Consider the following 13,909-nt stretch of genomic DNA (forward strand, 5'->3'; position numbering starts at 1 on the left):
CAATTGTTTATTTGTTCTATGCTTTAATTTCAGAGTACATTGAGACATTAAACTGCGTAAATTTCAATAAAAACTGGAAAAATGGAAGTGTTCTAAAACTTTTGACTGGTAGTGTGTATATATATATATATATATATATATATATATATATATATATATATATATATATATATATATACAGTGCCTTGCAAAAGTATTCAGACCCCTGACCAATTCTCTTATATTACTGAATTACAAATGGTACACTGAAATTTCGTTCTGTTTGATATTTTATTTTAAAACACTGAAACTCATAATCAATTATTGTAAGGTGACATTGGTTTTATGTTGGGAAATATTTTTAAGAAAAATAAAAAACTTAAATATCTTGCTTGCATAAGTATTCAACCCCTGTGCTGTGGAAGCTCCCAGTTTACACCGATGAAAGAAATTGCCCTAACGAGGACACAATTACCTTACCATTGGCCTCCACCTGTGAACCATTAAAGTTGCTGTCACATTTTCTGGATAAAAACCCCACTGTTGAAGGATCATTGGTCAGGCTGTGAATCTGAAGGAAAATGAAGACCAAAGAGCATTCTACAGAAGTTAGAGATAAAGTAATACAAATGCATAGATTAGGAAAAGGGTACAAAATAATATCCAAGTGTTTGGATATCCCAGTGAGCACAGTTGGATCAATAATCAGGAAGCAGAAGCTGCATCACACCACACAGGCACTGCCAAGAAAAGGCCGTCCCTCAAAACTCAGCGCTCAAACAAGAAGGAGACTTGTGAGAGAAGCCACAGAGAGGCCAACAATCACTGTGAAGGAGCTACAGAGTTCAGTGGCTGGGAGTGGAGTAATGGTGCACCAGTCAACCATATCAAGAGCTCTGCATAACACTGGCCTGTATGGGAGGGTGGCAAGAAAGAAGCCGTTACTCAAAAAGTACCATCTGAAAGCACGTCTGGAGTTTGCCAGAAAGCATGAGAGTGACCCAGCTGCGATGTGGGAAAAGATAGAGCTTTTTGGCCAAAACTCAAAGCGCTATGTGTGTCACAAACCTAACACTGCCCATGCCTCAAGACACACCATCCCTACAGTGAAGTATGGTGGTGGCAGCATCATGCTGTGGGGATGCTTCTCATCAGCAGGGACTGGGCATCTTGTTAAAATTGAAGGAAGAATGGATGGAGCAAAATACAGGGAAATACTGCAAGAGAGCCTGCTTCAGTCCGCTAAAAAACGGAAGCTTGGGAGGAAATTCACCTTTCAGCAGGACAATGATCCCAAGCACAAGGCCAAAGCAACATTGGAGTGGCTCAAGAACAAAAAGGTGAATGTCCTACAGTGACCCAGTCAAAGTCCTGATCTCAATCCCATTGAGAATCTGTGGCACTATTTGAAAATTGTGGTCCACAAGCGTCGTCCAACCAACCTGAACAACCTGGAGCAAATCTGCCAAGAAGAATGGGCCAAAATCACTCTGACACTGTGTGCAAAGCTGGTACATACTTACCCCAAAAGACTTAAAGCTGTTATTGCAGCGAAAGGTGGCTCTACCAAATATTAATGTGTGGGGGTTGAATACTTATGCAAGCAAGATATTTCAGTTTTTTATTTTTCTTAAAAATATTTCCCAAATTAAAACCAATGTCACCTTACAATAATTGATTTTGAGTTTCAGTGTTTTAAAATAAAATATCAAACAGAACGAAATTTCAATGTACCATTTGTAATTCAGTAACATGAGAGAATTGGTCAGGGGTCTGAATACTTTATTTGCTGTAGGAATTGTGCAGCATCGCAAATGCTTGATAATTTTACCAAAGTGATATGAGTAAAATCATTTGCTAAACAATTACTTCTTGCAAAATAAATTTGATTCCACCTAGTCAATGTCATTCTCTTATTTTTCCCCACAGCAGCAGTAAGTGACTTTAAAGACAGACTGTAGAACTGTACTACGGTGTGTATTTGTGTGTGTGAATGTTTAAACTTAAAAATTATGTTATTGTAGAGCTGTTTTATTTACATTATGGGTAGGTTTACTTCTAGTCTTATATGTATATAAACTATGGTACTTACTTTTGGTTGACATGTGCTGTGGTAAATACTGCAGTTGGCCCCTCAATTGCTTTTAGTAACATTGCATTTAACATTAAAATGTTCAAAGTTTACATGCAAAAGCTAGATGAAGAAGTGACTGGCTTTGGGAAGTCATGCAATACAAACATTTTTGTCTGAACACAGTTTAAATTTGCTTATGTTAGGTGTTTTGTACCATCTTCCTCTGAGCTTTATATTTTGTATTAACTAATCTACAGATGTATACAGAGGTTCAGAAAAACAACAACACCACAAAAAACATATTGCACAAGAAGCAAATGTGGAAATGCAATATTCAAGGAACCGAAAGAAATTGATACCCTCAGTGGCGGCGCCAGACTGATGAGGGGGCTAAGAAGGGCAGAACAAATAATTGAGGGGGCTACACCCCACTTTGTGCGGGCATGCATAAAATATATTTTAATAGTTTTCTGTGTCAGATAAGTGTAGCTGTGTGAACAGCAGGCATTTAACATATGCTGTATGTATTTTACCTTCGAAAAGGATAACAAGAAAGTGAAATTGTCACAATATATTTTCTGAAAACCAGCATACACAGGAACATCTTGTATGTAAACGGAGACTGAGATTGTTCAACACAGGCGTGGCGTTTTTGGAACATTGACATTAATTGAACATTGGTTTAAGGTACAATTTGGGGAGGTTTAGCCTCCCAATGCCCTACCTTGTCACCACCCCTAATACCCCTTAATCCTTGGAGTAATAAAGTTATGACATTTCCAGTGTGGATAACCAGCTATGCCAAAAGGAGTTATTTGAGTCTATTTACACCTGTACAAAAGAAACAGCTAACCAATGGGATGACTAACAAACTAAGAGACAAGATAGTAGCAGGAAATAGCAGGAAATGACTCAAATGACTAACTCACAAGCTGATGAATCTTTTCCACAAAATGTTACACACAAAAGGAGAAGACAAAAACAGACAGAAAGCCAGTAGGTATCACAAGAAACATATACAGTAGGCCTAGTATGTAGAGCTCACAAACTGACTGAACTGAAAGCTATAATAACAGAGCAGAGCATTAGGGGGTTGCTAGGATTTGCTCAAACAGTTCTATGGGTTGTGTCATTGAAGTATAGACCTTCTCAAATAAAGAGAAAATTACTGTTTACCAGCGTGGGTAATATTAGTCACATAATAATAGACAGGACGATACAAAAAAGTGAGCCTTACTGGAATAGAAAAATAAACTGAGGAATCTATCCAACAAACAAATAATGCCTAATGCCTGAAGGTAGAGGTTATTGTCTTTGAGATCAGCTTAGACAACTATATATTTATATCCTTGTTTGCTAAATAGGTTTGATGTTATTTTAAATAGGTAATTGACTGTATAATTGGAAACCAATACATATATATATATATATATATATATATATATATATATATATATATATATATATATATATATATATATATATATATATATATACTGTAAGTCGCCCTGGATAAGGGTGTCTGGTAAGAGCATTGGCAAACTGAAAGAAACTCGTTATGAATTCAGAATCATTTTCCTCATACACTTTGGTGATTAGATAATTAAAAGAAGTACTATCCGGTACTTTTTTGTCCATTCAAGATATCTTGAAATATTTAAAATACAACGCTATAGATATATGGCTGCATCCTGGTACCTTTACTGTAGGTCTCATTGCGCTAGACTATGAAGTGATTAGGTACCAAAAGGCAGAAGTAACTTTATCTACTGTTGTCTTTGAAATATCTTCAAATTCCATTCTAATTGATGTATAAAATACAGGCAATAACCTAAAGGCCTTCACCAGGGTATTGCCAGGTCGCATAACCAACAAGAAAATGGATTGCAATACCTTTGTTATAACTCCTTTAAAAGAACTGCTGACAAACTTACACTGTGCAGTTTTGCTGCAATTCTCACAATGACAGAATGCCACAATATTGTAGGCATTAGAATGCTGAAGACATCTGCTATGATGTAATATAATCTTTTACCAGCTTCCACACTACTGTGTAATCTGCACTAAAGAAGGATTACTGACATCAAATACCAGCCAACATTTTTAAAAAGAGGCATTGACTGTCGGAAGGACTTTTTAATTGCATGATATTGGAGGCACTGTTGGCCATGTTCTTTCATGTCCTGTAATTCAAATGTAATGTTGTCAGTTTCAGCAACATATGGTAAAGCATGTGTGAAGTCTAAGCTCTCGACCTAAGACTTCTAATTTGGCAGTGAATAAAATATATGAGCACAATGCTGCTGAATGTGAGTGTCCACTGGCTGGAGAACTGGCCTTTTACTTGAGGAACTAGATTTAAATTTCCATTGGTTACTGGTACCAGTCAAAATGAATACAATCAATAATGTCTATAGCACCTAATGAAATGAACAGTATGTTGAGCAATGCATCATAGAGTTAAACCTATTCTAAAATACTTTCTCTAGCAATGTTAAAAAAAAATATTGCACAGTATCATTCTACTGGTAAAGTTCTGGATGGAGGCAAACTCCTTTCCAATATTTCCTGTGTCCCAGACATTTATAGTTCTGCTGACAATAAACATGTTATTGAATTGCCAAACCATCACTGTAGCAAATATGGCATCCTGATTTACAGTAGACAGGTTTAAGATGTATTTCTTAAAAATAAGTACAAGGAAGCCTTTAGAATAAAGTAAGCTGAAGATATTCAGTTCTGTTCTCAATAGGAGGTAATGGATATGAAGGCACTACAGTGATTTCCTATGGGAGAGGGAGAGATGTCATACTATCCTTCATTTTGAGTTCCTCATGGGCTGGTTGAAAATGAGCATGTGAATGAAAGCACTGTTTGGAAAAGCCAATAAATACTGCAAAACCTGCACAACAAATGAAGGAATGATTTTTTTTCCCATATGTATTTGTGTCTGTCAGTGAAACATATTCAACCAATGTCTAATTTAACTTTCCTTTAAGTACTACCGATATTCTATATTTTGTACATCTGTCATTTTAGGTATGTGTCTTTGTAAGGTTACCAATACTTGATATGCTGTTTCCTTGGAACATCAAAGGAGAGAGCAGGTTTGTTTACTGTACCAATAGTTCAAATACTGTAGTACTCCCTCCAGGGCAGATTACAAAACAAAAAACAAACAAAAAAATACCTTGATAATAACATACAGTACTTCACTGTAAGAAAATGTTTCGGTATATCCTATGAGCATTGTGCATAACAGCTGGTAAATCAAAGAAGAGATAATTTGGGGTCCACTTACTCAATTGGGGTCATTTGTATATTTATAGAATTTAAGGATCATTTCTGCAACAAATAAAAACAAAATACTTATTTTTGTCACTTATTTTACTATATTATCAAGGAGTGAACAGCAAAGTAGTCATTCAGACCTACACAAAGACTTCCCAAAAGCCACAGCAGTATCGCATACCTTCGTCTTGGAACACAGTCGCTTACAAGTCTGCAACTTTCCATCCCACTCAAGTCGACTTAATGACTTTAACAAGCTGCCAACACTAACACGCACACTGCTTTGAGGCTGCAGAGCAGGATTTAAAACGCCAGCAGTTTCCATCTGATTTCTGTATGACAATGTCACAGCGTCTGCAGATGTTCTGTACTTGACCTTGGCATTTACTCAGAATGCTGAAGCATTTCCATACTGTGCCACTACAAAACTGCACCTTCTCCTTTTGGGGATATTTTTTTAAAAAAAATCATCTGGAAGGGAGCTAGGTGGTGCAGTGCGTTAATGGATTTGGATAAAACCAAAAAAAAAAAAAAAAAAGATTTGGAACTGCTCAAGAGTGCCCCTGAACCAAAAGGCACTGCTGGTAGTTCACATCAAGAAGCTTTGTGGAGAAGCTCACATTACCCCTTCCATATTGTCATTGTCCCTCACCTTTCAAAAACTATTTGAAAAGGGTAACACTAAATACAAATGTACTGGACTTTTTTTTTTTTTTCATTCAAATAAAAACGTATTGGTTACATGGAATTTTTCTGTGTAAGTGAAGCCAGGTTTAGAACAGCAGAATATGCAGCTATGGGTATTGCTTGCACACTATTTTACACCTCAGAGTGATTAGAATGTCTAAAACTAACAGCTGTGTCCCAGGGGAAATGATGCTGACCTAGACAAAGACAACACCCCCACCCTCACCCCAAGATCCCATTTAAAGACACTCGTGGAGGAGGGGGAGGGAGGAATTGAAACAGAGAAATCTTTTACTAAGGAATGATGAACAAGACCACAAGCTTAGTAGCCAGGGTTATAAACAAGAGGGGGACATCAGCATAAACCAAAAGCATCAAGAAGCAGGGGCATTTAATTGTACTTGTCTTTGGACAGACAACTACTCTAACATGTCACAAATGGTTGTTAAGGGTTAAATAAAGTGCCTTGGGATGTTTGATATACAAGGAACTGCGTACCTTTTTGTTGTATTGAATTGCAATGTAATGTACAAGAGATACATATTATTTTTGCACTACCAGAAATACAAAGCCCATAAAGTCCCTTGATTTACCTATTGGGTGGCATTGACAGAGCATTCAATTCACAAGCGCCAAAAAAAAAAATATATATATATATTTAAATAACAAAACCAGTTTACCAATTTACACTGGTATTCCTATTTGATATCAAATTCAGTATACATTAATATTTATAAAAACAAACTACTGCTTTTGCTGTATTTTAAACTTGTGGTTAAAAGGTAACAAAAACAATCCAAGATATAAATAGTATACACATTTATTATAGTTTATTTTTGTTGGCGTTCATTGCAAGCTCAAACAGATCCAGCTTTTTTAAATTTGTTTCCTCCTCATTACACAGTATCACCAAGGGAACATACTGTCCACAAACAGGAAACACATCTACAATAGAAAAAACAATGCCAGGAGATAGGCGTGCTGAACAAATTAAAACCAACACAGGAACTTGATCACAACAGTTTATTAAACATTACATTAATGTAAGCAAAGTTATGTTCTTTTTTTTTCAGAAGTTTAAATCTAATTTGGTTGTTAATTAAGGTTGAACACCCTAATTCAGTCAGGCCTAGTTTTAATAAGGTGCATCCCAAGAGGGAGAAAACCAGGCTAGTCTAAAACAATCCACCTCTGGTCTTGCTGTTACAAAGGGCTTTCGTCTCCAGTTTCTGTGCTTCTAGTGTTTTTTTTAACCCAGCCCAGCAACAAACATTTTATTGAGCACACTTATTCTAAACAAGCAGCAATTAATTTCTGTGGCTCTGTTTGAGCATTAGTTCATACTTATGTATAAACATTCGTTTTTATGTCTCTTGTTTTTTAATTTATAATTCTTTATTTATAAATCTTCTTTGAAATACTCCACTGGTCCACATGGTGCATTTGAATATTTTTCAACAATCTGAACCCATTTAATACCTACAACTAGGTACACATGAAGTCATTCCCCGCTATGCATAACTCTTCCCTACCCTACCTTGTTCCTTACACACCAAACAAAAGTGTGGAACATTCCTTTTTCTCTGTGCATTGTTTTCCAGGCCTTATTCACAAAACATGTACTCTACTTATTGTAATTTTAGTTATATAAAAATATCAGTTTTTATGAAAAAAAAAACCTGTTATTGTTTTCTGCCAACAGCAGTAATGAATATCACATTTCATTTCAGTCATTCTTTGTGGCTTCTAGAATACAGTAATTACTGAACACTTCCTACTGGAAAACAACATATTGACCATGGTTTTTCATTATAAATAGATTATTTGGTTGTTTGTATATCATTCCAGTATTCAGAAAGTATAGCACTTTCTTGAGAGGAAAGTTGAGATTAAGTCCACTGCAAATGTTTACATTCACATTATGATGGTCATTTGTGTTGTTGTGTTTATATTATTCTGCCAAGATAAGTGGATTTGGGGTACTTTTCCTTTAGGGTTGACCACTGTACAAAAAAATAATCTGACAAATGGTACAGTAACTTTCCAGAGAGGGAAAGCGTTTCCACTCGACAGATGCTCTCTACGTAGATTATCAGCACTTTCTTGACTCCCAAGATTCCTAGAAGGAGGGCAGATGCACACAGTGGGACACAGGTCCCGGGTCCATTGCACAAAACCTGCAACAAAACAGGAAAAAAACGACTTAGAACACTAAAATAAACTGGCATCTCAGCCCACTGAATGGGAAGGCGAGTGACAGACACGAAACGCAAACCATATGGTTCAAAGACGAATGCCTTACCATTCTCTAAAGTGCAAGCCCTGTAGTCGAGAGGCAAATACGTGTCTTGTGCTCATGTCAGTATTATCATCTCATCCTCCACTATGTGGAGATGCATTACGACATCTTTAAAAGCAACCAAACAATGAAGGCTTACTTGTTGTTTTTTACAGGAATTGTTACAAAAGGACATTCTGGAGTGAAAATAATTAGTGTGTCATTAAAAAAATAAACTGTTATCAAACCCACCACTGGTTATGACAGATTTGCCCTTTAGAAAAGGACAGAGGCAGATGCCATATTTGCCTTCATGATGCTAGTGGTGGGAATTTCGCATTAGCATATGAGCACTTTCGAGTACTAAGGGCAAGCAATAAACAAAGATACCAACGGCAATTACTAGTAGGTAGGTAGGGATAGTATTTGACATTGAGGATTCTGAAAAAAAGTTCCTACAGATGTTTCTTAATTCAAGGATTTTTAAACTGTGCTTCTACAAACCAAAATCCTAAATTCTAAAAAGAAACTGCGGAACAGGTTTTTGGACAACTTGTGTTGAACACAGAATAATTACTTAAGTGGGAGTTGTGACACAGAACGAAGGTATTTGAACTGCAAATCTCCTTCCCAACCAGAACAGGCACTGTGTAAGGCTGGTTTTGTATGTGTTCCCCTCGTATGGCGGACCCAAGTGGAAACCGGAAGTCGGTCATCTTGGGGGAAAGTGAGTAGCTGCAAGTACTCTAAACTTCCTGGGGACCCACTGTGACTGCTGGTTTTCATTCCAACTGAGTTCTCAATTACTTAATTAAACCCTTAATTGAACTGATCACTTGCTTAATTGGACCCTTTTTACTTGTTTTCAGCTCTTCACCAGTTGTAGATTTCAAGTTAGCTGTAACATTTTATAAGTAACTTGAACCCTGCAACTTTTTAAGAGCTGAAAACAAGTAAAAAGGTCTAATTAAGCAATTATCTGTTCAATTAAGGGTCTAGTTAAGTAATGGGAGAGCTCAGTTGGAATGAAAACCAGCAGACACAGTGGGTTCCCAGGACCAGGATTGGGAAACCCTGCTCTAAACAACTCCACTGCAATCAGATACGGGTCAGACAGCAATTATATATACCATGGCAATGGGCTAATTGCAGGGAGGAGTTTGGTGGTACAAAAGGGATGCAGTTGCACGAGTACAGCCCCTTACGCTGATGTTGCTAACGCGCCGGAGCGCTGTGTTTTCTTGTTTTGTTTGTTTGTGTTTTAGAGGAGTGAGAGACCCAGGAGCTGCAGCCACAGAGCCAGCACTAAACCCTGAGCACTATCCTTCACGGCACAAGCACAGCACGGACATGAGCACCACTTTCCCGGGACCTACAGAGCACAGTTTCGTGAACGGAGGACTGGGGTTTTTGAGTTTTTTTTTGTTTGGGACTGCAACCCGCCGTATTGGCTTCCCCTATACCTTGTTGGTATAGGGGCGACTGTTTATTATTTGTTCAGTTTATATAAATATGGACGTTTTGCACTGGGAACATTGTCTGGACAGTCCTTTTGTACAACACACCACCTGCATCTTGTCACAGGAGTGAAAGACAATGATCTGCTTTGTCAGGCCTCAAACAGACTCCTCACATACAGGTTGCGAAAGCTGGAATACACAGGAAAAGAGGCAGACCTTGGCAACAGGCCAGTATCTGCTCTATTAATCACCTTTCTAAACGCCCATACAGTATTTACTAAACAATAGCAAGTGCACAGACCCTGTATATCACTCCATACCATAGATTGTTCTATATTAGAACCAATCATTCAAAATAAAGAAATACAAACACAACAAATAAGAAATCTATTCCTGAATTACATAGCCTACGTACAGTAAGACCTGGCAACACTGGAGAATCGAGCAGAAGTTGTCTTCACATAATTCTTGGTAAAGGCTTCATGCCTTTGCTTTGAGAAACTAGAAACCAACACCTGATAATGACGCTGCACTATCTTTAAAGAACAGCCACCAATCCCACAGGACTCCTGGTTTCAACAACAGCAAAAGGCAGATTAAAACTTCAGCAACTTGTTTGTTTAACAAGCTACCAATTATCTTCTGATTTTAAATTTTAATGCCAAGAGACAAACTGGCCTCCCCTGTTGTAATGGTTCCAATCCACAGAGGTATGGTTACATAAATCTCACTGCAGGGGGGCTGTCCTCTGGTGTGTCCAGGTCCCTGGATGATAGATAGCATGGGTAGGGATAGAACATCATAAAACAGCTAGTAAAATAGTTTACATGTTTGGCAGCCTGGCACTGATGTTATTGGAAATTTTGTTAGCTCATAAATTGGAACATGTTTTTTATTGATCATCAATAACATACATTTTAATGAAGCCGGTGCAAAATCTAACACATATTTTTACCTGCTGTACATTTTCAATGCTCCTTGTTATTTAGTAAATCTAACAGCTTAGGGTTGGTTTAGTGGTGTGGGGAAGATGTCCATTTTAATCATCTGTTCTTCATGATTCAGACATGGAAAAGATATTACAGGAAACTGATCTACAACTGCTCATAAAATGAAAGTATTTCAAGCAGATGCAATTCTGGAACCAAACTTTCTGGGAACTTGCAGCTTTTTTTTTTTACTGCATAATATACTGAATATGTTTGGTGCAACATATTCAACTGGCCTCTGAACTGCACACAAAAAGAAAGGTAATTACATTCATGGAAGCAATGACCCAATAGAAACTTCTGAAAGCCTCTAGTGTGTACAGATACTGCCATGCATCTTTGAGATTATCTGTTTGATCATCAAAATTATTTGATCCGTTTATCTTCCTGCGTAACCAGTTTGTGCACTTAACCAGCAGTCACTAACAGATACTTAAAAATACTAAAGTGAAACATCTTCAGACTAGGCTGAAAAGACAATCCATGATCGATTCCTGATTCCTGACCGATCTGACTATCCTGCTAGGCAGGGAGTCTCAGATTGGTTTTAGTTAGTCTGAACAGTCAAATGTGGTCTATACTGGTTTGCCTTTCCTAAAACAGTGTGCAAGGTGCAAGCAGGTGAAATTGCCTACCTTTTTGAACTTCTTTATTATGGGTTACACTTTCAATGTCCTGTGCGAAGCTTCTAACTTACATAAAAATACAGTTTATGTAAGTCTATTTACAAAATATTCCTGCATATTCCTCTTTCATGGAGAAATAAAAAGATTAAATAAATATTGCACTATTCTGTAATATTTGTGTTGAACAAAGAAGGCTGTGGAGTTGATGCATATTTTTATGGTGGCTCAGTCCCTGTGTTTAAATGGCAATTATATTAGAAATACATTAGAGACAAGGAAAAGCAGGTATTCTGAATTAGAAGTTTCTGCAATCAACTTCACCTAAGATACAGCTGAAAGCAAAATTGTTCTGTATAAAAAAGTGCTGAACTCGACAAGCCTGCATTTTGGTGATCTTTGTCCTATCAATGTATTAATGTGTTAAAAACACTCTATAAAATGAAATGAATTTTGAATGAGACTGCTCTAATCTAGTCAGCTCTGTAATGCTGTATGACGTACACAATTGACACACAGAAAAATTACAGAAGAAAGGGGCAAAAAATCATCAGACTTCACAAGGAATCAAGCCAATAGAAACCACATTTTAATTCTGAAACCCGGTAAGTTCATTATGTCATTCAATAGCCATTGGTTCTCTACAACATATGACTCCATTAGCAATTTTTTCCAGACAAGGAAAATTCAAACCTCTCTAGCACCTTCCACAGAAAATATATCCAGCTTCCCTCCTTGGTAGGGAGTTATTCCAAGTTGAACTCAGTTAGAGTCTGCAGCCCACACTCTTGGAATTCAATGTGCAGCCATGGGCCAAGCGATAAAACCAGACATTAAAAACAACTGGTAACTGCTACCAATTTGAAAAGCAATGAAGCAGATTTCGCCAAAAAGGTTTATTCTTTTAATTAGCACATGCTCAATTCAAATGTCTTTATTAATTCTATTGCATGGTTTTCAACAGGGGAAACTTTTTTTTTTTTTTTTTTTAATTTTGTTAATAATTGATTATCCCACACAATAAAAAGCCTGTCTCTAATATGAACTCTTCATTAACTAATCCTGCACTTTACACCTATAACTTATGGGTATACTATTGATTCAATTGTATTCCATAGTTAATAGCTAACTTAGGGCATTATATAGAAGAATAATAATTCCACCCAGATAATGATCATGATTACTGACTGTGGTAATATTCTTTACTCTTCAGTCCTCCAGTCAATTCTACGGTGTACAGTATTGTTTAATCATTTGAGTAGATTTGTTTGTTTTTATTGTAGTTTATTAACATATCATTGTTTAATACAATATCAATTTGATCAACTAGTTGAATACAGCAAATAGAAGATAAGGACTTATTTGAAACAAACAGAGTTTCAACACTCAGCAAGATACATGCTATCTGTCATCTACAGGTCCATAGGACAACCAGGACTTATGACACTCGTGCTTATCGACATATACCTCCTAGAGATCGATCTATTGCCTGCATTAAAACAATTTCAATAAGTGTTTTCTTCAGGAAAACAGTTTACAGAGGCATCTAAAATGTAACTGTTACACTTGAAGATACAATCTAAGCAGGTTTTAAATATTTATTTATGAAAGTGTTTATGAGTGAATCGTTGCATGGACTGCTAACCCCTTGCAAAATAAAATCTAAAGCCTCTTTCACACTGGCACTCCTACCCAGGTCGACGGTTCAATCCAGAGAAGCTCGGATGGAAGCGTCTGTAACAAGCTGCTTCCGGGGCATTGATACGCGCATTGTTTACTTGCGTCTGTCACCCAGGTAAACCCTGCTTTATCAAAAGCAGTGTGAAATCACGTAGCCAACCCGCATGACACCGGGTCCTGACCCGGGTAGAGCATGCCAGTGTGAAATGGGCTTTAGTTAGCCATTTTCCCCACTTAGAATGCACTGCTGTTTTGTATTTTTACAGTTATATTTACATAGTACATTTTTATAATGGCCCACTGGAAATTCCTTTTAAAAATACCATTGCACTACTGAGATTTCTCTGAATGCAGCAGTTTGTTTAAACATCAAAAAGAAGCACATTCTTTGGGTAGCAAAAACTTTTCACATGAAATACTTAAATTTAGGTTATCTTCTTAAATTCACATATTAAATAGGTTTCTTTACCTTATTAAGTAGCCAATGACTAAAAAAGTGAAGGAAACTATGTATGACAAGCACAATTTTGCTGACATAGCCTATGCCCTTTGAGAGCCTTATGAATTTAGTATGTGATCTCATTGAAATGCCCATATATGGCAAAAGTCTGGGAATGCTGAGCTCCCTTCTCACTTGTCTGCCATTTATTCCCACTCATTCCACTCTGGAATGTACCACAGATTTTGAACAGCTGTACAGCAGGCTTTCACTGTGCACATTTTTTGTAAAAGCTAATAAAGTTTCAAAGTGCTTTAAAAAAAAAATAATAATAAAAAAAGCCTGTACATTAAATAAAGCTCAGGAAAAATGCAGGCTACATAAATAGATGGATGTCCTCTGCCGAAAC

At 37.0% G+C, this 13,909-nt stretch overlaps 1 protein-coding gene across 2 annotated transcripts in view; it reads right to left on the reverse strand.

The window, feature by feature from the left end:
- LOC117400493 (calponin-3-like) overlaps nt 1–13,909 on the reverse strand; it is a 39,526-nt gene that overhangs the window by 19,528 nt on the left and 6,089 nt on the right. The window contains exon 4 of one of the 2 annotated variants that reach the window (XM_034008797.3): nt 7,408–8,208. The exons of the other annotated variant lie outside the window; for it this stretch is intronic. Within the exon in view, the coding sequence (XP_033864688.1) occupies nt 7,978–8,208 (231 nt within the window). The 3' untranslated portion in view covers nt 7,408–7,977. Of the gene's footprint in view, nt 1–7,407; nt 8,209–13,909 lie in introns of those variants that run through there. 2 annotated transcript variants of the gene reach the window in all.

This window comes from Acipenser ruthenus, chromosome 10, assembly GCF_902713425.1.
Source record: "Acipenser ruthenus chromosome 10, fAciRut3.2 maternal haplotype, whole genome shotgun sequence".
In the NCBI taxonomy this organism is placed as follows: Eukaryota; Metazoa; Chordata; class Actinopteri; order Acipenseriformes; family Acipenseridae; genus Acipenser; species Acipenser ruthenus.